The sequence below is a fragment of the Phalacrocorax carbo genome, chromosome 14 (assembly GCF_963921805.1).
Source record: "Phalacrocorax carbo chromosome 14, bPhaCar2.1, whole genome shotgun sequence".
Classification (NCBI taxonomy): Eukaryota; Metazoa; Chordata; class Aves; order Suliformes; family Phalacrocoracidae; genus Phalacrocorax; species Phalacrocorax carbo.
In genome coordinates this window covers 2,542,758-2,565,810 of record NC_087526.1, presented here as the reverse complement: position 1 = coordinate 2,565,810, position 23,053 = coordinate 2,542,758, and the positions used below count along the sequence as shown (strand labels likewise).

The 23,053-nt window shown below is 44.9% G+C and overlaps 1 protein-coding gene and 1 long non-coding RNA gene across 2 annotated transcripts; one reads left to right on the top strand and one right to left on the bottom strand.

Moving 5' to 3' along the window:
• The first annotated feature begins 377 nt into the window (after positions 1-377).
• On the top strand, positions 378-9,535 carry LOC104039545 (1,25-dihydroxyvitamin D(3) 24-hydroxylase, mitochondrial). The gene is made up of 12 exons (XM_064465257.1): positions 378-620; positions 719-909; positions 1,104-1,197; positions 1,880-1,976; positions 3,216-3,307; positions 4,109-4,220; positions 5,629-5,774; positions 6,085-6,251; positions 6,392-6,470; positions 6,886-7,080; positions 7,188-7,299; positions 8,166-9,535. Exons 1-11 carry the CDS (start codon positions 378-380, stop codon positions 7,296-7,298), a joined length of 1,527 nt encoding a protein of 508 aa, XP_064321327.1. The 3' UTR covers position 7,299; positions 8,166-9,535.
• On the bottom strand, positions 1,957-22,682 carry LOC135315695 (uncharacterized). Its single transcript, XR_010375192.1, has 4 exons — positions 22,610-22,682; positions 17,545-19,213; positions 13,648-13,701; positions 1,957-2,193 (listed from the first exon to the last, which is right to left on the bottom strand). It is a non-coding gene; the product is annotated as an uncharacterized LOC135315695 (long non-coding RNA).
• Positions 22,683-23,053: the final 371 nt, after the last annotated feature.

Sequence of the window (23,053 nt, the reverse complement as noted above, 5' to 3'; positions counted from 1 at the left end):
GATGCTCCGGGTCAGGGGGGGACCGGGACCACCGAGGAGACCCGGGGAGCTCCGGGTCGGGGGGGACCCGGGACCACCGGGATGCTCCGGGTCAGGGAGGGACCGGGAGCCCCCGGGATGCTCCGGGTCAGAGGGGGACCCGCGGCCGCCGTGGAAGCTCCGGAGCGGAGGGCGCTGGCGCGGTGCCCTCCCGCCTCGTCTGAACCCTTTCATGAACCGCTTGCCCCGCAGCCTCCCCGGGCCGGGCCGGGCCGGGCCGGGCCAGCCGGCCCCACCTCACCCCACCCAGGGCTCCCATTGGCCCCCGATGAAAGTCCAGCGAGCCTCCCGGCTGTATATATATAGATATATGCGGATGGGCGGCTGTCACGGCGGCTATGGGAGGCTGCAGCATCTTCCTCCGGCACCCCGCCCTCACCTGCGGCCGCGCCGCCATGAGCCCCGCCGGGCGCCGGCCCCTCAGCGCCCCCCGGCCCCTCAGCGCCCCCCGGCCCCTCAGCGCCCCGCGGGGCCGGGGGCACCCCCTGGCCGCCCTGCCCGGCCCCCCGAGCTGGCCGCTGATGGGCAGCCTGCCCGACGTCCTCTGGAAGGGGGGGCTCAAGAGGCAGCATGAGACGCTGGTGAGGCGGGCGGAGGGGCGGCGGGGGATGCTGCGGCGGGGGGAGGCTGGGCAGCGCCTCGCACTCACCTTGGGGGGGGGGGCTTTCTGCGCCCCCAGGCCGAGTACCACAGGAGGTTTGGCAAGATTTTCCGCATGAAGCTGGGGGCTTTCGACTCGGTGCACATCGCAGCCCCCTGCCTCCTGGAAGCCCTGTACCGCCGGGAGAGCGCCTGCCCCCAGCGCCTGGAGATCAAACCCTGGAAAGCCTATCGGGACTATCGCGACGAGGGCTACGGGCTGCTGATCCTGTAAGTGGCGGCCCCGGGGGGTGCAGGGAGGGCGGGCTGCTCCCGGGGGTCGGTTCCGAGGCGCCCCGCTTTTGCCCCCCGCCCCCCCCGGCGCCATCGACCCCGGGCGATGCCCCCTCCCCGAAGCCTTTTTCTCTCTTCAAAATTCAATCGCTCGTTTTTATTCAATCCTCGCTGTTTTTAATTCAATCCAGGGAAGGGAAGGACTGGCAGAGGGTAAGAAGCGCCTTTCAAAAGAAATTAATGAAACCCAGGGAAGTTGCGAAACTGGACGCCACAATCAATGAGGTGCTGCGCTTCGAGAAATCCCTTCTCTCCCCCCTGCCCCCAGCAGACGGGGCGGGCGGGCTCACCTGCAGGGCGGTATAACCATGAAATCTGAAATCATTCAGGGACTAGCGAGCGCCGACTGGTTATCAGGGTCTGGCCAGAAGTGCGACCGCACAGAAACCTGTAGGCACTGTGCAATCATCTTACTGGGGAGATGTCCCTCTCCACAGAACAGTAAGATGATTCCACAATGATACGGGCTCCTGCAAAGAGGGTTTTTGCTTACTTTTCTTGCATTCGGTAGTTTTTTGCCTTTACCACTTCATTCTTACGTTCCTCGTCTCAGGGAACGCTTCCCTCTTTAACTGCTGTGCTCCTCACTGAGTTTGAGGAGCATCGGTGATAAACAGCTTAATCCCCTTTATTGTGAAACTCCAGCGTTATCCCAGCATCAGGCTGAAGTGTCTCATCCCTGCGGAGGAAAGCTCAGCTCACCGAAGCACAAGCAGGAATAGCACGAGAGTCATGTAAAACCCAAACATATTAACACGGGGGGAAATTGAGCAGGAAATATAAGTGTTCCTCTCTTATGTGAGATTGTTACCCATTTAAGACAACTGAAATGTTAAATTACACAGGCTTTTTATTACTTGATGTCATTTTATTCCCTTCTTTTCCCTCTCTTCTCTCCACCACTTAGGTCCTGGGGGACTTCATGCACAGAATAGATGATATTTGTAACCACAACGGACAAATAGAAGATGTCTATTCAGAATTCAACAAGTGGTCCTTTGAAAGTAAGTTGTTTTTTTGCCTGAGAATGTACATGTGTTGTACCTGCCGTGGCATTTCAGCTGAAGTACGACCAGTGATGACAGTGTAGGCTGATTATTTCCAAACTGTCAGCCACAACGTCATGGAAAGTGGGTTGCAGAAAGGCCAGGGACCATCAGTACACGTTCAGAATTCATCAGCATCTGTTCTCTCTTCAGTTCTGTCAGGTTATCTATGCGGCTTGTAAAAACAAAAAATCAAACATTAGTAGTGACTTAGAAATCCAAAACCTGGGGGAATCCAGTGCATTTATCAGGAGTGGGATCGGTTAGAACATGACCATTTTTGCCTATCTGATATTTGTTAATTACCAGCAGCAGATCAATTATATGATCCAATAACAGTGAATGATCAATCATTGTAGACAAGGGTGGGAAAATACCATTTAAAACATTTGCGTTGGGATTGAGAACCACTGGAATAAGTTACCAAGACAGGAGCCTCTATCATTAGAAAGCTTTCAGTGTACAGCAAGGCACCATCTGCCGGGAATGACTTGGGGCAGAAGAAACCGCATCAGTGGCTCCCGACGAGGAGGGATGGTTGGGTACAGCGCGTAACTGAGCGACCTCCGCCAGACCTGTCTGCTCTTGGCCGGCTCATCTCAGCAGCCTGTGTACTGGCTGCCTGAAAATGTTTTAAATGTTTTGGTGTTGGTTTTTTTTTTTTCCACTCTCAGTGGCGATGGCTGCTTTTGGAAAGAGATAAAGGAAGTGACACACTGGGGGAGGGAAAAAAACAAGAGCAAGTGGAAAGAGGTGGAAGCTGGTGGAGTGTGGGATGCTGCCAGTGTTTGTGAGTGGTTTCTGGCTGCGGAAAGGGCTAGGACACGCTGGAATAGATGGCCTCGTCAGGTCATGTTTTCCTGTGGCTCAGATCTCATCAGTAGCTTTGCCAAATAGCTTACTTGCCAAAACTGCCAGCCCTGCTTGGCAGAATGATCTGCTGCTCGTGAAGGGATCAGCGGTGATTCTTATTTGTGAAGAAAGGGCTACTGTAAGAGCACCTTAGCTAGATACACGGCTGCTTGGGCCTGAGGCGAGCGTGCAGAAGGTGGTCTGAAGTGCTGTCCTCTCAGGTGGGTATCACAGAACAGAGACCATCTTCCAGAAGGATAGTCCAAGCCGTTCCTTGACAATAAATGGCAGACACCAGACTCCCTTCTGTTTATATAATTTAATGATAATATTGCTCAACAACAGGTATCTGCCTGGTGCTGTATGGAAAGAGGTTTGGTCTCCTACAGCAGGATGTAGAAGAAGAAAGTTTGAACTTCATCAAGGCTGTAAAAACGGTATGGAAGGGTCTTCACTGGGGCTGCAGTGATTTTCTACCCCTACTGCTAGTGAGAAGGTACCAGTTTAAATGGGTCATCTGAAAAAAGAAGCTCGGGCTTCTGTGCCACATGTGTATTGGCAGCCTTGCTCATGCAGAGCGACGCTTCTATGTGCAATGCTAGCACTGGCCGTCAGACTGTCCCATTTATGAAATGCCTAAATCTGTAGGGGAAAAATGCTGTATGGACAGCAGGGTAATCCTGGAAATAGAGTTCTGGGGTTGGTTGGTTAACTTCCCTCTCCCTCTGAGACACCTGTTGTGCAACACTGCTCTTAGTTGGGTAGGACTCTTGGAGTTGTGTGGGATTATGCAAATACGCTGGATATGGAGGTTAGTCATTCCTGAAACACACCTGCTGTGCATCTTGCTGCAACTTGGACGCCGGTGATAGAAATCTGCCTAATTTTAGCCATCTAAAAGATAGGCATCTAGCCTAGCCCAGTTGTTTAGCTCCATCTGTTGTCAAGGGAGAGAGAGGCACTGCCAAAGGGTGGCTTGTCCCATTCTAAAACAGGTGCCTAAAATAGATAGGATGAATCACCTGCTAGAGAAGCTCCTGTCCTCCACTGGCTCTCCCTAAGTTTTAGCTGGATACGGTCTTTAGTAGGTTGAGACCCATCCTTTCTGTCCAGTAGGGAAACTCTGCCAGAATCCTGACTTCCTGAAAATCGCCTCCTACTTTAGAGTCTCAATTTTATTTACAAATTGCAAGTAGGTAGATTAAAGAAAGATTTCAAGACCTCTTTCTCCACCACAGATGATGGCTACTTTTGGAATGATGATGGTGACCCCCGTGGAACTTCACAAGGGTCTGAACACAAAAGTCTGGCAAGCTCATACTAAAGCATGGGATGATATATTTAAAACAGGTTATTTTTTTTTAACATCATTCCTCTCCTTTTCCTTCTGCTCTGTTTCCTATTTGGTGGAATTAATTTTCTTCACACTTGCTACTGCCCTACGCTGCTGTTAATTGCTACCTTCAGCACAGGTTGAGACACCTTTGCTGCAGCTAACCACAGACCTATTCCAGGCATAGGAGCGCTGTTTTCTTACGACTAACGCCTAGCTCTGGTTGTGGGGCACTACCCAATCCCCAGGGAAGCCCCAGGAATTTGGGAGCCAGCAATGTCATGAGTCCACTTTAATCTGTCATAAAAGTAAATAGCCAGAAAGTGTATAACCTCTTTAAAGGCGAGGCATATGAGTAAGAAAAGGGCCTCCCTCCAACGGACCTCAAAGGGAGTTGTTTTCTTGAGAAACTAGGATTTTACATGCAACAAAAGCCTGTTTGCTAAAAAAAAAAAAAAGAAGAAATATAGGTTTTCTGAACTACCTGGAATATAGCTGTAAGATTTAAAAATGGACGCAATTTAAATCATAAGGTACAGTTCGGCTTTTTGACAACATTTTCTGCCTATTTAAGATGAATTGGCCTTCGAGGTTACAAAGATTTCTCTAATTCTGGACATGAAGTTTATATTTTTCAATATTTTGCTAGAGGCTGACAGTTATAGCTAAAGATTAAGAAAGGTTTTGGCACTTGGATGATTGTAACGCTACACGATATATATTTCTCTTGGGTATCTGAGTACTTGATACTTCAGGACTTCTGGTCATGCCAGCCACACGTGCACTTTTTGTACTGCTTCTTACTTTATGGGTTTTAGGAAAGACACTTTAAACGAGTTTTGTTCAGAAGAAACAGTTTGACACCTTCACCTGACGTGAATAGCTCCTTACTAGGAGAAAGGTATTAATGAGAACACCTTATCCATGAGAAAGGGTGGGCAAAATCTAGTTCTCTATATTTTTTAAAAAAAAAGGCGTGTAGAAATTTGGCATCTATTTTTGCCTTCCCCATGTAAATTAAAGGATTAAATTTCCCCTTGGGGAGTCTGAGTGCTAAGTCTTTTTGATTTTTTTTTAACACCTTGATCCCTTTGAAAATTCAACCTAATAAATTTTACAGACTTGTATTTCTGCTTGCTGAATATTTTACTCAACACATGGCTGATTTCCTTTCCTAACTCAAGAAAGCAGAATTCCTAATAGTTTGCAGGGGCTCTTTCTGTTCAGACGTGGGTTTTGTGACCAAGTTCTTTGTTCAAAATTTGAATATACCATTATTTATTCAGTATTATGCTAATTCCTTGAAAAAAGAGCACAGCTTGCTATCCTCTTCCAAAATCCTGCCTGTAAGGTGTGTTTTCGCTTTTATTTTTATAGTATTTTTAGTGATTTTCCATTAATTACCTCCTGCTCCTCCCTCCTCAGCCAAGCACTCAATTGACTGTCGACTGGATAAACACTCTGCAAACCCCCAGGAGGATTTCCTGTGCGACATCTACTCTGGAGGACAACTTTCCAAGAAGGAGCTGTACGCCGCCATCGCGGAGCTCCAGATCGCCGGGGTAGAAACGGTAAGCCCGACTTCCCAAGGGCTTGCTAGAGCTTCCTTCCAACCCCCTGCTTTCTTCCGTGACGTGTGAGAGTGAGCTAAGCCTGTAGTTGCTTCGGTGGCCTAAATGCAAGTGAATTTTTACCTGGAATCACTAGATTCTTTCTACTGTTCGTGACTTCTAGAGAACAACTGGGATGGCTCATAATCCCTTAGGTTTACAAAATACCATAAGGCAGTGACCAGCCGTAAATGTTGCTTTGAACTTTTGGCAACTTCTTGTTCCTGCCGCCACAAATGGAGGTCTTACTTTTCTTTTTGGTTTATTTCAGACGGCCAATAGTTTACTGTGGGCTTTGTATAACATTTCACGCAATCCGCATGTTCAGCAGAAGCTTTTCCAGGAAATACAGAACGTTTTGGCTGCTAATGAGAGTCCAAGTGCCGAGAACTTGAAGAATATGCCTTACCTAAAGGCATGTCTGAAAGAATCCATGAGGTAAAATTCTCAAAGAACTACTGAGAAAGGATTTTCTAGTATATATAATTTTTGTTCACCTTGTTGTTTAGGGTGAACTATAATGGAAACGGGAAGAAAAAATGCTGGAAATGTAACCCATTTTGTTTCCTCCACTGCAGATTAACACCCTCGGTGCCATTTACCACTCGCACCATCGACACAGAAATGGTTCTGGGAGATTATGTACTGCCCAAAGGAGTAAGTCAATTAATTTCGCGTATTAGAATATTTTGTCGTTGAAAAACTGACCTGTAAACCACTGAAGTTGGTCATATTTCAGTCTCAAAATGACTTTGCCAAAGGATGAGTCCCAGGGTAAGGAATGAGAAATTCACACCAAGAATTCCCCTAAACTGAAAACCGTACCTGCCTGCGCTGCTGTTGGACTTGGACAATGATATTTTGGTGTGCCATTTCAAAAACTTTTTTCAAACTTTCCAATGATTTTCTGAGGAAACTGTGTTTGAATCGATCTTCAAAGAATTACACAACGTCTTCTGAGGAAGCTGCCTCGCCTTTACTGTTGCATTGTTTTTTTTCCATTAACAGGCTGATTTACTCGGTAGCTCTAAGCCAATTTGTAACGAGACGCTCTCCTTTGCTTTGTTTATAGACCGTACTAATGATAAATAGCCATGCCCTGGGTTGCAATGAAGAATACTTTAATGGCTGGACTCAGTTTAAACCGGAGCGCTGGTTCCAGAAGAACTCAATAAATCCTTTTTCTCATGTTCCCTTTGGCATTGGGAAGAGGATGTGCATCGGGCGCCGCGTAGCAGAGCTACAGCTTCACTTGGCCCTTTGCTGGGTAAATACTCTCAAATGGCGTTCTGTGCACAATGCCTGCTTGTCCACACTGAACCTACTCAGAGGTTCTAGAAGCCTGAAACGCTAACTGAAATCTTTGTGTTTCAGCTCATTCGCAAATACCAGATTGTAGCAACTGACAACAAACCAGTGGAAACGCTGCACTCGGGAATACTGATTCCCAGCCGGGAGCTCCCCATTGCATTTCACAGGCGATAAGGTATGTGCATAAGGGTCTCCCGAGTACATCGGGCTGCTCCTTGAACCTCATTTAGGAGTTTCATAGAACTGTGAGTGTAAGAGAACAGATGTTTTTCTAAGCTTTATTCTCACAATGGGAGATTTATTAAATGCCATCACATTTCATTACTTTTACCAGAAAATATTCCATGTACTAAGAAGACAAATTTTGTACGGCTCGTGGCTCTGAAGTTAGCTGTCTGGTTTTAAACTCCAAGGGACCGTGTCTTCTGTGCATGATGCAGATCAGGAACAGGGAAATCAAAATGTATATACTGTTGGGGAAAATAACAGCCATTATTTTGTTATGGCATACCTTCTCCACTGCATTTCTAGAAGATATTTCCTCTAAAGTAGCATTTGATTTTGAGCATCAGCGCGCAGATTGAAAAGAAAATGCCCTAGTGAGGGAACAGTACACCAGGGCTCTACAATGTTTACATCAGAAAACTTGATTTTAGGCAGAAGGATAAAAAAAAATCTATTTGTAAATAGTCACGCAATGTTGCAACTTATACATTTTTTTGGTTCAAAAACATTGAATATAAGATTTTTCTCTGCTCACAAGCTTACACAAATAAGCTAACATAAAAGCTTATTTCTATAAAAATCTAAATTGGAAAACTGGGTCTTTGATCTAGAATTAAGTCCTCAAATTAGAAATCAAGTGACATTTAAATACTATGGGAGATATTTTTTTTGCTGGCCAACACCACAGGAAGGAATCACCCCATGTAATTTGAGTAAGGGCATTAATTCCATTAAGTCCTTTAACTGAAGTTTGTTCATTGCTGTTTGCTTTTAAACAATCCATCACTCAATAGGTTCTTTTTCTCTTTAATACAGCTTGCAGAAAATAAATGACAACCCTGCTGCTGCCTTCTCTGAAATAGTATACGTTGACTGGGAAAGCCAAAGCCTATGGTAACCAGTGGAGAAACTGCAACACCCATCCCTTGAACAGTTGCTGAGCCAGAAAGAGTATCAACAAAGGCTCCCATACTGTTTTATTGGAAAATGTGGTTAGTTCAGCTGTACTTAGCAATGTCAAAAGGAAAGAAAAATACCATGCACGCTCGTAAACCTATGCAAATATACTGATTTAGTGCAGCTGAGGGACTGTACAGGATGGAGCCCGACAATGAGCTGTGGAGCGTTAGGTATAGTTCTTCTTCGTGCACAGTGAAATGCTGATGGCCCCAAGCCATTCAACAGGCTAGTTTGGAAAGAGCTGGTTTCCAGTTTGTGGGTATCATATAGGACACCTGGGGGAACGCTAGTCATGGCTGAGCTGATCCTGTTAGGTCAGAGTTGAAGAGTTTCAAGAAGTCAGTTTAAGGGAGAAAGTCGCTTAGTCCTTATCAAATTACCAATGATGTCATGAATTAAACTGAGAAGTAAGGTAGCAGGCTGTAACTACGCTAACAATGGGGCTTAAAATTCAGGATGATGGATTAAGGATGCTTTTCCTAATGGTATTCACTTCCTTAATAAAAGGGAAATAAGGACAAGGGAATATTACAGGGTTTATTCCTCGTGCCTGCACAGTACTTTGCTTCGGAGGGTTGCAATACTGTGCCTGCCACTTACTCTGCTCATACCCATAGAGTGTCTCATGCCTCCAACTCCCACACGAGCCATTTTTTTCACACCTTTATTGTAAAACCTTGGTGGCCTTTTATTGCATGAAAGGCCTTTTCCGTAAATGGAATCACTGGAATCCTATGGGTTCTGCCACTATTAAATGATGATTATCCTAACAGGATAGTTACTTCATCAGATGAGTAATGTAAAACGTATATTTCAAAGAACACAGGAAATAAGGATCCTAAACGTTTCGAAGAGGTCTATTTCCTGCAGAGATTTCAGCACCTCTATCTAAAGGTTAAAGCCGCCACTGCCCTGCATGTAATACTGTATGTTAGCTATTACGGTCACTACTGTGTTTTTCCCATGATGCAGTTTCAAGTACAGGTTTATATATATAACCGTGAATGGTTATTTTTATTTTTTTACATTCTGAAATGATACAAGTTCTTAGCATTTGTTGGTCTGTCTCCTGCGGTTTTATGTTTGGTTTCCTCTGCTGTTGTACTCAGACATGTAAATGTAGCCGTACTACAATGTGTAAGGCAATTTGTGCATGATCTGCACCTTTCTAGTCCATTTGGTAATAGTCAATTTTGTAATAAAATAAAGATTTATATTTTTTTTTCTATAAATAGTCTTCCATAGTTTGCTATAAAGTCTTTGTAGCATTACAGAAACCTTGTCTTTCGTAGTAACTTCTTGCAAAAAAATTGCTGTGGGATTTTCATCCCTCTGCTTAACATCCTCAGTGGGCTTGAAATTGAAGTTCTACAAAATCAAGTTACTTTAACTCAACACGGAAAAAATTCTGCTTCACAACAGCCTCAAGTTGCTTGATTGTGTGCTGTAACAACCCCTTAGCTGGGAAACTGTTTGCAAAGCCCAGCTCCCGGCGGGAGGGTATAGTGGGCGCAGGACCATCCCGGGGAGGTGGATCCCGGGTCGGCAAGTACGGGGGAGGTAAGCCCTGCAGCACAGAGCTTTGATACCAAACTCCTTTTGTGCTGTTAATCTTCTTGCTGCTCCTTCAATCCAAGCTAGCCCTGGTATTTGGGAATGTTAAATCCATGCCTACAGTCCCTTTCCCTCTGTATAATCCCTCGGTGGATGCAAGCTGTCTGCATCCACAGCACAGCCTGAACATGCTCCTCCCCAGCATGCACGGCACTGAGGTCTCCAGGGATGGGGTCTCTGCATTATGACAAGATAAAATCAATATAAAGTTTTGAGGAAAGATGAAAACAGTTTGAACCTTTGCAGGATCAAAAGAAGTGGGATATATATAAAAAAGCCGTCCACCCGGCACTGTGACTGACAGCCTGATGGTAATGCAAAGAGCAAAGCTGACAGTTACCAAAACCGTGCTGCCTTTGCCAAGGGAAGGCTGCCTCCAGCTCAGTGAATGATGGTGTAAGAAAAACCCGGTACAGGGCTGTGTGAGAATAACGCTTTTCTGAAAAAACATATTGCAACGTGTACTTCAGAGTAGCTGTAGTTCGTGCTGCTGAAACGCACCTGGCAGCCGGGAGCAGCGGGTCCCAGAGCCCCGGGAAGGTGGGCTGGGAGACCGTAGGTGCTCGCCTGATCCCCGGGGAGCTTTGGTAGCTCGTGCTAAGGTGCAAGGCTGTGTGGGGAGATCTGCCCAAGGTGCTACAACAATAATATACGCTAAGTCTCTTCTTACAGTATTATAAATTAATATTACTCCAGGAGAGCCAACAGAGTTGTGCCGATATGAAACAAGTACTAGACTGGATATTAGGAAAAATGTCTTCCCTGCCAGAGCAGTCAGGCCCTGGCACAGGCTGCCCAGAGAGGTGGGGGAGTCACCGTCCCTGGGGGGGTTCAAAAGACGTGTAGACGTGGCGCTTGGGGACATGGTAGCGTTGAGAAAACAGTTGATCTTGATAATCCTGGAGGTCTTTTCCAGCCTTAATGATTCTATGATTAAGTGCTAACAGAAAGTCAGGACTGCTGTTCAATTCCTGGGATATCACATTGCTCACAAATGTTCCAACTATTTAACTTTTAAAGACAACCAAAGAGAAGAGGTGGTATCTAGCTGAACTGACCTTGACAGCCTAGTTATCAGCTATTTCGAAATCCTTTATTGCTTCTGTATAGTAAATCACAGGTTCGTGCTTACTGGACTGCCAATTATTTTTGCTATTTAAATTTAGTGGACTCAAAGATCTATGCAAGCGTTGCTTTGAGTAACACTTGGAGCCAACTCTGTGCAAGCTGAGGTACAAATGTGTGCTGTCTTCTGGATTTCTGAAAGTACAATAATCGCTGACCTGGAAAATTTTGTTCCGGAAGCTTTGTAGATTTTCAAGTTCCTGAAGTTTTCAAAGAACTTCATTAATCTGATACCTCAGAGTAAATGTCCAAAGCAATTTACCTAGGGAATAGGTAATTATCAAACTGCGCAGATAATGAATGACCAAGCCAGACTTGCACGTTAAGAAACCCGTGCGGCTTTCTTTTTCTCATATTTCAGAAGTAGGAGAAACAGCACGATGCTTCTGAGATTAATAAATGCCTATGAAACCTTTCACCTGTGGTCAGCTGGACAAATTCAGTTCAGTTCTTTGCCTCTTTGAAATGATTTGCTCATTTAGAATTACTGATTAAAAAGACAACGACAACACTACTTCCCTCTTACCGTTTCCTACGGTTACTCCTCAGAGGAAGAGAGTTGGGTCGTAAAATGAATGGAATTAATTGGCCTCCACATTAACTTTCTCAACAAGGAAGTGAACAAGGTTTACATATCCAAAAGGAAGTTAATTCTGTTCAGGTTTTAGGCACGTCAGTGGGAATTATATAGATGAAGTTGGAGCCAACTAATGTGCGCTCTTTTTTATGAATGAAGAATGCCAGTTTTCAGGACTGACAATCTGGCATTTTTCATGTATGTTCTGTTCGTTATAAACTGGCTATTAGACAGTATGCTCTGAGTCAGTCTCTGCTTACACCTTTCAGTGCTGTGATTAGACGGCAGGTAACATGTTCTGGTTTGTCTCCTTCCACAACGAGAAGGTTCTTTGTTCTCACAAACAACTAGAGGTCGAATTCATGTCGGTGTCAGTGCTGACTTTAACTGATGGGGCAAAGTAACCCAAGCTCTAAAAAAATGTATTCTGCAAAATGTTAATAGCTAAAGTTCATTTCAGAACAAATTTTAAGAGAACAACTTGGCATGTGCTTAATTTTAAATACGTGAAACATCAGCTTGACCCCAGTGGGGCTGCATGTGTTTGTGGCGGGTTCTTTATGCATTGTCATCAAAGAAGAAAGCTTAATGATTTCCAGCACATCATTTGTGGCACACATAATCCCAAATTCACGTAAGGGCTGTAGCTTTAGAAGAAAAAGCTGCCTTTTTACTTCCGATAATCGAAACAAAGGGCCTATTGAGGTGGAAAGTACAAGCAGTCCCATTAATATCTCTCTCTGGATGTGTGTGTTGTTCTGATAACTTGTGGATTGATATACCGGAGTGTGGGTGGCTGCATTCAAATTTTTTTTATGTGTTCTTGCAGGCATGGCTTGGGAAAAAGTATGAATATTACATTACAAAACCGAGTGTTATGCTTATTCACTTACATTTATTCTTGGGTATTTCTGAGTATCAGCTTTCAAGAGAGTGAAAAACACAGATGCTGAACTGTTTTGTCACAGAAACAGCACATGTCCTGACCCTTCCGGCGATGCTGCCGACTCTCCGCTCCCTTACACTGTAGCTCAGGGCTGAAATCCCACCGCTTAAATCACTTTTGCACACCAAGGTATATATATCTTGACACTCAGAAATGTAAACTAACATGAAACTGGTATCAGCCACTACAGAATCAGTACAGTGTTGTGGGCAGGGAAGTGTAACTGGTACGGATGGAGACCACACTCGGGATCTGGCTCAAGGCTCCAGTGTAATTCTTTCAAGACAGCTCAACCCTCTGTATGAATACTACTGTTCACTTATTTCTTGCCTGTTTACCCAGAAGAGCATTAACACCTCATACTATACCTATCTGGGCCCTATCTTCTATATTCCTATGGCCTTCCTTGCTGGCAGAGGAAGAACTGCATTGACTTTCAACTCTTGTCCCTGGTTTTTGTCTCAGCTGTACCATCAGTAGCCTGTGGCTTTGGAACAACATGAAAAGTTACACTCAAGCTACGGTATTCAGATCCAGAAGGAGTTTTAGATATCTTTACATTGTGGGGTTTGGATGGAGCTGAATGCTTATGGAGCAATCCTCCTCCTGACAAGGGAAGCAACAATGAGACATCTTTATGAGACAAAATATTTTTCTCCAAGGGACAATGTCAAAACAAGTGTGGAATGGAATGCATTTTATAATCAGGGTAAATTATACTTTGCTTTCTTGGGCATGTTCCTCTCGACAAGTTCAAACTCTTTGCCTCTAATTGTTAAGCGTGTTGAATGAACTCCAGGCACCGCATGTCAGAGGAGGAGGGAAGGCAGCGGAGGCAGCAGCTGGCAGGGAGCACAAGGCAATAAAGGGGAACTCTGAGTACGAGAGTTACCCCTTGGTCTTCCCAAATTGGTATGCGCGTTTATGATACTTTACCCTCCGCTATCAACTTAGGTGCCCAGAAACTTGATAGCAAATCAAACAAATCACATCTGATTCATCCTGCTATTGAACTGTGTTCCACATAAAAACAGGAAATAGGAGAGAAGCAGGGGAACGGTGCAGGTTTTGCTTACCTTGAACTAAAGGGTACCTCAATCTCGGATGGACTTCCAGCAGCACGGAGATGGCTCAAGGTGAAGAAAGGAAAAAAGTTCTCTAAATTTAATGGAAATAATGGAAGGAAGTCTTTGAAAAACCACGCTTCAGGCAGTATGGGCCGCACTTATCTAGACTTTCAAGTTCCCACAAAAATCCCCTTGTTATCTCAGTCATACAAATGGAAATCACAAATAGTTTTGCAGATGAGGTCAATCAAGATGAGGCGAACCAAGCTTAGTCCCACTCGGTTCAGGGCAAAGGTACCCACATATCTGATCAGGAGTCAGCCAAGAGCCAGCTCAATCCATGAGCAAAGGCTATCCTCAGTCCTAAAACTGGGAGCTGCTTTGGTGGCTTTGCAGGATCATTCAGCCACAGGCTGCAAATACTCAACTGCACTTTGTCGACGCACCCATTAATTTGCGGGTGCAGGTTGATAGGATTCAACGGACTGGCCTAACGTAAAGCACAAGAGAAGGCTGCAGCTGGGTTCCAAATTGTAGTCATTCTGGATGGGACCTGCAGAGCACAAGTAAAAGAAGGAAGGCTTTGGGAGCAAGGTTCTGGGCAGGAAGACATGAAGATAGCTTGGTTCACACACATCTTTTGCTCAGTTCAGGAGATGCCAGGTTTTGGTACTCCAGAACAATCCTGTCTTCCCTCTGGCTATGTTTGAAAGTCAGAGTAATAGAAAGAAAAACTTTAAATATCCATTGCTCCTTGTGACACGCACATTCAGTATCTCATTTCAATGCAAGAGAAAAGCTTCAAAGCACACTCCACTGAAAAAGAGAGCAAAACAGGAGGTATCGTGTCCACCGCCACTGAACACACTGATATAAATTTCTCAGGTATTTGGACACCCTGGACATATTATTAGATTCTTATTGGAAGCCTTCACTGTAGCTTCTGCATTTGAATAAGTGTACAAGAGGTTGGAATGACACAGAAAGGTGTTTTTAATCATTAAAGAATAAACCCCGGAGCATCTTGTATTTTCTACCTAATGGAAGGAAACTGTGCAACTTGCAGAATTGTGAAATCTTTAAATAACTTCAAAGAAGACAAAATTAACAGCTAGTTTTTTTTTTAATAAAATACTTCACATATTTGAATTGCTAATATTAGCTGATCTGCAGCGATATACCTTTACTATATGAAACAGCGTATTAATTATGGGTGTTAACTGTAATTTCTAGCTTTGAAAAAATAGAAGTTTTTTTGCTTTAAAATGAATTTGAAACCAATGCTCTGTTTAAATATTTTTACAGGATGAAACAGACATGTATTTTCTCATAAGAGTGTGTCACTGATTACGCTTTTCAAAAAATCACAATGAATGAAATGTGTGTGTGTCTGTGGGTATAAAAAATTCAAAAGCCTATAATGAAGCATCGATAAAATCTCTAAAAATACATAGTAAAAGCTCAGGATATTTTCCAAGCAAGGCTAGTGACCAAATAAAATTCTTTATGCAATGGAGTTTCTGCTAAAAAATTTCACTTTTACATTTTAATGCAAATTATTTGTCAGTAAATGAGGAAAAGATTTTTTGTGAGGTGATAAGTAAAGGAATTTGTGGGTGTCTCATAGAATCACAGAACGCCCTAAGCTGGGAGGGACCCACGAGGGCCATCGAGCCCAGCTCCTGTCCCACCACAGGACACCCCAAATTCACACCAGGTCTCTGAGGGCCGTGTCCAAGGGCTTCTGGAATATCGCCAGGCTGGTGCCGCGATGCCTCCCTGGGGAGCCTGTGCCAGGGCCCCACCACCCTCTGGGGGAAGAGCCTTTCCCTAATGCCCAGCCTCACCCGCCCCTGGCACATCTCCCTGCCAGTCCCTCGGGGCCTGGCGTTGGGCACCAGAGAGCAGAGACCAGCCCGGCCCCTCCTCCTGCCCTCGGGAGGGAGCTGCAGAGGCCATGAGGCTGCCCTCGGCCTCCTCTGCTCCAGCTGAACAAACCCAGGGACTCCAGCCGCCCCTCGTACGGTTTCCCCTCTAAACCCCTCACCAACTCCATGGCCTCCTCTGGACACTCTCCAGTACCTTTATACCCTCCATGTCCTGCGGTGCCCAACGCTGCCCGCAGCACTCGGGGTGAGGCCGCCCCAGCGCGGGGCAGAGCGGGACAATCCCCCCCTCGCCCGGCTGCGATGCAGGGCTCGGTGCCCCCCGGGGCACGGCTGGCCTCTGGGCTGCCAGGGCACGCTGGGGGCTCGGGTTCAACTTGCCATGGACCAGAGCCCCCGGGTCCCCGCAGAGCTGCTCCCCAGCCCCTCGTGCCCCCGTCTGTCTGTGCAGGGCTGCCGCGCCCCAGGGGCAACACCCGGCACTTGCCCTTGTTCAACTCCGTAGGGTTGGTGACGGCCCAGCTCTCATTTGTCTAGATCCCTCTGCAGGGCCTCTCTGCCCCCCGGAGTGTCAACAGCTCCTCCCAGCTTTGTGTCAGCAGCAAACTTAATTTGTTTAAACCTGTTTTTAGTAAGAGAGGTGTATGACAGTGTCTGACTTTTAGCTTTGAAGAACATGGACAAATCATTGGAGGAATAGAAATCTGTTAGATAATGCAAAATATTGCTGGGTTGTTGTTGTGGTTTAGCCCCAGCCAGTAACTAAGCTGGTCTGGATCGGCTGTCTTGGCTTTGCCCCCTCCCCTCCCAGCTCCTCGTGCACCGGCTGAGCACGGGAAGCTGGAAAAGTCCTTGACTAGTCTAAGCACTACCCAGCAACAACTAAAACATCACATGTTATCAACATTATTTTCATACCAAGCCCAAAACACAGCACTATGCCAGCTGCAGTGAAGGAAAATTAACTTTATCCCAGCTAAAACCATGACAGTTGTCATCGAAGAAGCTATTAAAAAGTCACATTTTGGTACAGGTCAAAAGTATACCTCCCTGAAGAGAAGCCTTAGAATAAACATTGGGTTTCTAAGATGAAAAGTATCATTTCTGACCATGAATTATTTATTTAGTGAAAAGTCATTACCAGTCTAAATAGCAAGGATCCAAGTACACTTTGCTATTAACGGGAAACAGCTCAGTTCAAAACCATACTCATGTTCAATAAACATTCAATATCCATTCCAAAGCTTGAACAAAAGAAAGAAATGTTAATTAGACCAAAAATAACTACATTATTTTTTCTCACCAACTCCCAGAAAAGAAGGAAATTGAAAGACATGTTTCTCAAGACATATGATGGGAATTTGGCTCCATAAGGTATGAGGCATTTGCTTTTCCTAAGAAAATTTGATATTTCAAAGTCCACGTCTAACTCCTCTTGAAAGGACTGATAAAAAGTGCAGACTGAGGGAAACATTTCCAGTGAAATGAAATATTGCTTTATCGGGTTATTAGATGCAGAAGCAGCTTCTGCTCAACCCACCTATTAAATACCTATTTACATGCAGATTGAAAAAGACCTTTCAGGGAGACAAAGTGTGGTAGAACTACAAGAAGAATGCAGGCTCTTAATTTTAGGGTTATTTATTTTTTTGAGGCCTCTTTATAAATGATGTTTACACCCTTGATTTAGATATCTGGGGCTTCAGTGATGTTAACTAGCTGTCAATGAGAGTTAAACTCTGCAGCCTCCTCTGAAAATGCAAAGAAGCCTTTCACACCAACACAAATAGGGTGGTTGTGTGAATTTTTTTAGGTGTGGTTAGCTAACCTGCAATAAAAACCCTGTGGAGATTGCACCCCAAGGGAACTTTGTTGGTTCACAGACTAATTATGGGCTGTTGTCCTCCACCCCTCTCATGACGATGTATCCTGATCTCTCTCAGCCATGAGACTTTGATCCAGACAAAAACCTTTTTTGCAGGGTTGGTTTGAGCAGGATCAGAGAGCTCCTGTGACTCACCTCTTGGTTACAAAATTGCTGGAGTCAACAGTGGGAAAGTGGCATGAGCACGTCTCTGGGGGATGACACCTCGGAGCTGGAAAGGGCAAGACCACTGTCTGAGCTGCAGCATGGCTTTATCAGCCAAAGGAACCTTGTAATTGTACCTGTAGCTGCACAGACCGACCTAGGGAGAGAAATACGGGTGCTGAACCACTTAGTTTGAGATGCAGATCCTCAGGTCCTTACATATTTAGGTGAAATTAAGGCATCTAAATCCAGGAGGAGGTACCCCCCCCCCCCCCCCCCCCCAAATGCCAAAGTTTCACTTTGGATACACAAGGACCTCTCAGGAACGTTCCTTCTGTTTTGAGCAAATCAGAAAAGAAAAACTAATTGCAAAAGATGTCCTTGTTGCTGAACCGTGGCAAAACAAATTTCCAGCAAAGGGGCACACTCAGAGGGAAGTCTGGCAACTGATGCCCAGGAAGATGTGCTTGAGGACATTTTCCAGGAAGCGGGGTAGCTTCAAATAGAGTTGATTCATAACTCTTGCAAAGTTTTTCTTGCCCAAAGGCAGAATTGAAAGAGAAACTAGATCAGCTCATTGCTTGAGGAATCAAAGAGTTAGCTGTGAGCCAACAGCGTGCAGATATTCAGCGTTCACTGCGGGGGGGGGAGAGTTTTATTTATGCGTAGACACAAATGAATGGAATAAATATTTAAAAATAGCATATTATACTACTTGCAGGTGGAAGTGTTCGGGGAGGGATATGGCTGATGCCAAATATTTGATGTGTGCTTTGATCCAACAACAGGGTTCTGGCAGGTGCCCTTAGAAAAACAGAGCACACATTTTTGTGCATATTCCATAGCCCCTCGGGAAGCCACTGTTTCCTCCGAGCCACTCTTGGGCTGTGATTGGCACGCAGTTGCTTCACTGGAAAAGGCAGTAGATTTTTGAGGACGTGAAGAGTATTGTGCTATATATAGAAGTCAGTGGGATCCAGGGGAAAAAAAAATAGCAAGACCAACTGGCAGTTCTGGGGAAAATCAGAGCTCCTGGGCAAACAAACAAAGGTGTGAATTCTGCGTAATGGAAATAACATGCTCGTAAGGGAAGTCACAGTAGAGGGTGTTCAGACATATCGTACAGCAATCACTAACACGCCTGCCTCAACAGACAGAGATCAGGCACAAGAATGATGGGGGTTATGAAAGGAAATGGATATTGTGTTTGGCTGCCTGAGCCGCAGCCTGAGCCCTCGTGTTGGGGCACAGCGGGGCAGCCTCGGCCGGACTCCGGGCTCCCGCGGCTCGCCGTCGCCCAGCGGTGGCACGGCGGGGGGCGGGATGCCCTGGGAAGGGAGACGGGTGCAGGACCTGCACGGCACAAACACGCAGGGACAGTTAAACCGCCGAGAACCGTGCTCGTACGGTCACAACGAAATGCACTATTCAAAGCACGAACATCTGCTGGCTTCCCTAACGGTCTCACGGGATGCTCAGAATTTCACAAGGAGGTGGCTGTGCAGCCCTGTGAAGCCACATGCCTAACGCTGGCCGTGCTCAGACTCCTCCACTTGTTATTCTTCTTTCTGGAGGGATGCCGTACTTTGGTGCAATGTGAGTGGAAGCCGACAGCTCCTTGGCTTTACCCCTCGCACAGGGCTGGTGCTTTGTGTTGCAGCTGAAAGAGGATGGGAACAAGGTTTGCTTTTCTTTTACAATCTTGAGACTTCCAATTCTTTTGTGTTTAGAAAATGAAATGAAAGGTAAATGAAGAAATGTCTTGCAAAATCGAGTTTGGGAGAGAGAAAATACTTCGGGGTGAATATACCTGGAGAAAAGGCATCTTTTAGAAAATTCCTTGGAATTGTTTTTAAGAAATAGCAGAGCTGTTAGAAGAAATTATGCCAGGACAAAGATTTTTCTTTCAGCCAAGCTCCTAACTGGTAGCTTTCAACATTATTATGTCAACAGGTCTTCATTTTCATTTTGAAAGAGCGTTTAACGAAAGCTGCCTTAATCTCATGGCATGTTTTGATTTTAAGAAAGCAGATCCATTTTCAAACAGCTCCAGGCACAGCATCATCGGGCACAACTCAGCAACATTAAACTGTGTAAAAACCTCGGGCAAAGTCACTCTGAGTAGAAAGTATCCAATAAACTCTTGAGCCTGCTTTTAAACCACACCTTTTCCCCCAAAGACTTTTAAATCTCTGGAAGCTATATGGTAAACACTCCTGTACTCCTTGATTTATGATTGCAGCACCAATGATAGCCATCTAAAATTTTGCATATGCTGATTAAACTATTGATGTTTTGTGTGTGAAAGACCTGGTACGTTATACACCTCCACAGATATGTTCTTGGTATCCTTAATTCCTTCTGCAACAAACTTCTGATTGACTTGATGGACAACCTGCCCCATGAAACCTTCCCCTGTTCATACAGGGACCCTACTGAAACACGGTCTGTGATCAGATGCAGAAAAGTTTATTAACCGTGCTTGCCAGACATCTGCAAGGCTTCACACAAACGCTGTTTGTGTTAGCAGGGAAAAACCAGTCACCGACCTGAGTAAGGGTATTCATCAGAAAACTTCACACTGGGCTTCTGTCAAAGGTTGCACCTTTTTTTGTGTGTGTGCGGATAACAGTTAAGTCTTCAGAAATACACAACCATTGCTCCCTTTCCTACATGGTCTAGTCTCAGCACGTGCACTCAGAATCAACTGGTTTATTTTCAGTTGCTAACCCAGAGCTAGAGTCTTGCTTATAGGAGACCTGGCACAGAGGACCATCCTTTAATTAGGCAGTGCCATTCTGGGGGGAAACCTGTCCTCCAGAACATTTCTGACAGTCTGTGTACAACTCTGTAACATTCTTAGCTTGCGTAGAAGTAATAAATATTATATTAGTGACTTAGAGCATGTAGATACTTTAAAAAGCCAGGTAACAGCATCTCACTCAAAGTTAATTCTGCACTTACTTAAAAGCAGGCAGGCTCTATCTCCTTTGATTCCCCTCAGAGTACTGTCCTCTCATTTCCTGCTTTATCTGTCCAGATTTAGCTCGTGCAATTGCATAGAAGTGGAGGATCCATCAATTCTCACCCTTGGTGCTTATCTCAGCCTGTCAGACGCCTTTCTCCTTCGCTCCTGGGTAATCCCCACATGTGTGTTTCACCTAACTACCCACTTTCTAGCATTCCCTGGGCTCTTTCCTCAGCCTGTACCATATCTTCCTTGAGACACGCTGAACAAAACCAGACAGGGCAATGAAGATAACACCTTCTGCCCCTGTCCATGACTGGACTATCAAATTATGGCCAGGAGGCTTGTTTTAGCACAGTTATTGTCCCAGCAAGCCTGTGTAGAGAGTGACTGCAAAAGAATATCAACCTGTTGCCACTGATGAATGACATCCAGTAGCTGAGATGCAGAAAAAAGAAAGGGGGGGGAGGGGGGGGGGCGGGGGGAATGTGCCACATAGCATCTCTTCTGATCTTTTTCAAGGAGAGGAAAAATTTACAGAATGTGTCTAGACAAAGTGATGATTCATAATCTCTGCAATGTCTTGCAACTGCTGGGGGGAGACAGGGTATAGCCAGCATGACTCCTTTCTTCTAGGCCCTTTTTGCTTTTTATTTTTGTCACTGTTTCTTCCTGAGGAAGGGCACGGAGAAACATTAGTCAGGACTGTGGAGGGATCTGGGGGCAGCTCCTATGCCAACTATTTGTGTTATTCAGCACATCCCAGAAACAGGAGATTTAATTACTTCACTGTTAATCCCTGAAAGTTCAGATAACAATGAATCACTTGTATGAGAACTATCGCTAATGTAACCTGTTTCTCATTAGATTTGGGTCTGGTGGTTGACTGAATTTTGAGAGAACAGAGGCATGACTCCATGTGTAAGTATTGCCATTGAGCTGAAATACATTTGGATGACCCACAACTGAATAAGCACAGAAGGTGCTGTGTTGGCACTAATTATTGGGTGAAAGTCTAACTATCACAGATTCTTATTTACAGGAGATAAGGGCTGCCGACTGGAAAGCCAGACAATGACCTGTGCATCTCAGCTGCATGTGGAAGTCATGAGACTTCTGTGTTTTTATACTGTGTTTTTATTGTATTTTTAATGTTGAGCTTATCATGATGTTGCTAGTGATACATGTGGTGGCTGCTTTGCAGTTCCCATGTGATAAGGCTAGGTCAAAGGACCTGGGGCGGTGTACATTTCATCTCCAGCAAAAAAACCCCACATCTGTTAGGTCTTCTTCACTAAACTGGTTTGACTTGCACTCAATGTTTTCCTAAAATAACCTGTGACACTACTTAGTGTCATCTGCTGAATTATTTCGTCCCAAGAGGCTTATTTCAAAACTCTTCCACTGAGTGAGTCAATCTCACAGTCAACTGTGAAAGAAAACCTGAAGGAAGATACGTCTGGCAATGCCAGCTCTAAAACGTTCCCTGCAACTGCTTTGAGCTCCAGCTGGAGGAAGAATTTCCCTCATGTCAACAATTTGCTGCTTAGTTATGCTTTGCTAATTGGCTTGAGAGTTTTATGGCAATTTCTCTTTCACTTATCTGATGTTGTTTCCCGTGTGCTGATGGTGAACAGTTCTTCAGACATGGAGAACAACGTTTTGGTTGGTCTTTATATACTGCAGTGCTCAGTCCTGTCTTTCTTGAATGCTGAAAATATTTGTCAACTTTCTCGTAAGTTGGGAAGTGTCCAAGAAATGTAGGTTTGAGTCTTAAGTGGAATATCTTCTGGAATGGGTAGGTTCTCAGCTACATCAGCACATGCCAAACTAGGGATTACTGCAGTCACAGGATTAATACTGGCAGCTTCATAACATCGAAACTGAAATCTAATACTTTTTTTTTGTTGTTTAGAATTGACTTAACTGTTGCTTTGTATTCATTTTGACTGCAGTTAATAAAGTACATTAAAACACCCTTGAACTTCATTTCAACTCACCAGCTGAGAAGCAGACAAACCCTTTGCTATATATTAATTTGGAAATTCTACCAAAAGAGAGACTACAAATAAAGTAGATGATGCTTACCTGCTTTTTTTAAGACAACGTGTAGTCTATACCTTCTGAGGAGCTAGCAAGTGCGTATCAGGGTTCAGTGCCTCCAGGGCTCACAGAGTTAGTATAGTATGTGTTTTTTCCTAAAAAAATTAAAGTTTTATCAGGGTTGGACTTTCATGTGCCTATTTTTGGCATCCTTCAGTTGGAAAACACACTGGCTGAACTTGCACTCCTAACCTCTTGATGGTGTTTTGCTATTAATAGAAAAAGGGTTTAATAAGTAACCAGTCTCACGGTGCGTGATAATACATTCCCACTTCTTTGCAATCTGCTTCTGTGAACTTTATGACTTGATACCCACTTAAAAAACAATAGAGGGCTCTGCCAGAACGCCCGAGCGAGAAGGAGCGGGTGCGTGCAGGGCTGCCGGCGGCACCGCGGTGACTCAGCCCCGCGCCGCGTGCGGGCGCGCAG

Coding starts and splice junctions, on each gene's coding strand:
- LOC104039545 (XM_064465257.1), top strand. CDS start 378: ATGGGAGGCTGCAGCATCTTCCTCCGGCACCCCGCCCTCACCTGCGGC. Junction 1,977..3,215: donor CAACAAGTGGTCCTTTGAAA/GTAAGTTGTTTT, acceptor GCTCAACAACAG/GTATCTGCCTGGTGCTGTAT. Junction 3,308..4,108: donor TCATCAAGGCTGTAAAAACG/GTATGGAAGGGT, acceptor TCTCCACCACAG/ATGATGGCTACTTTTGGAAT.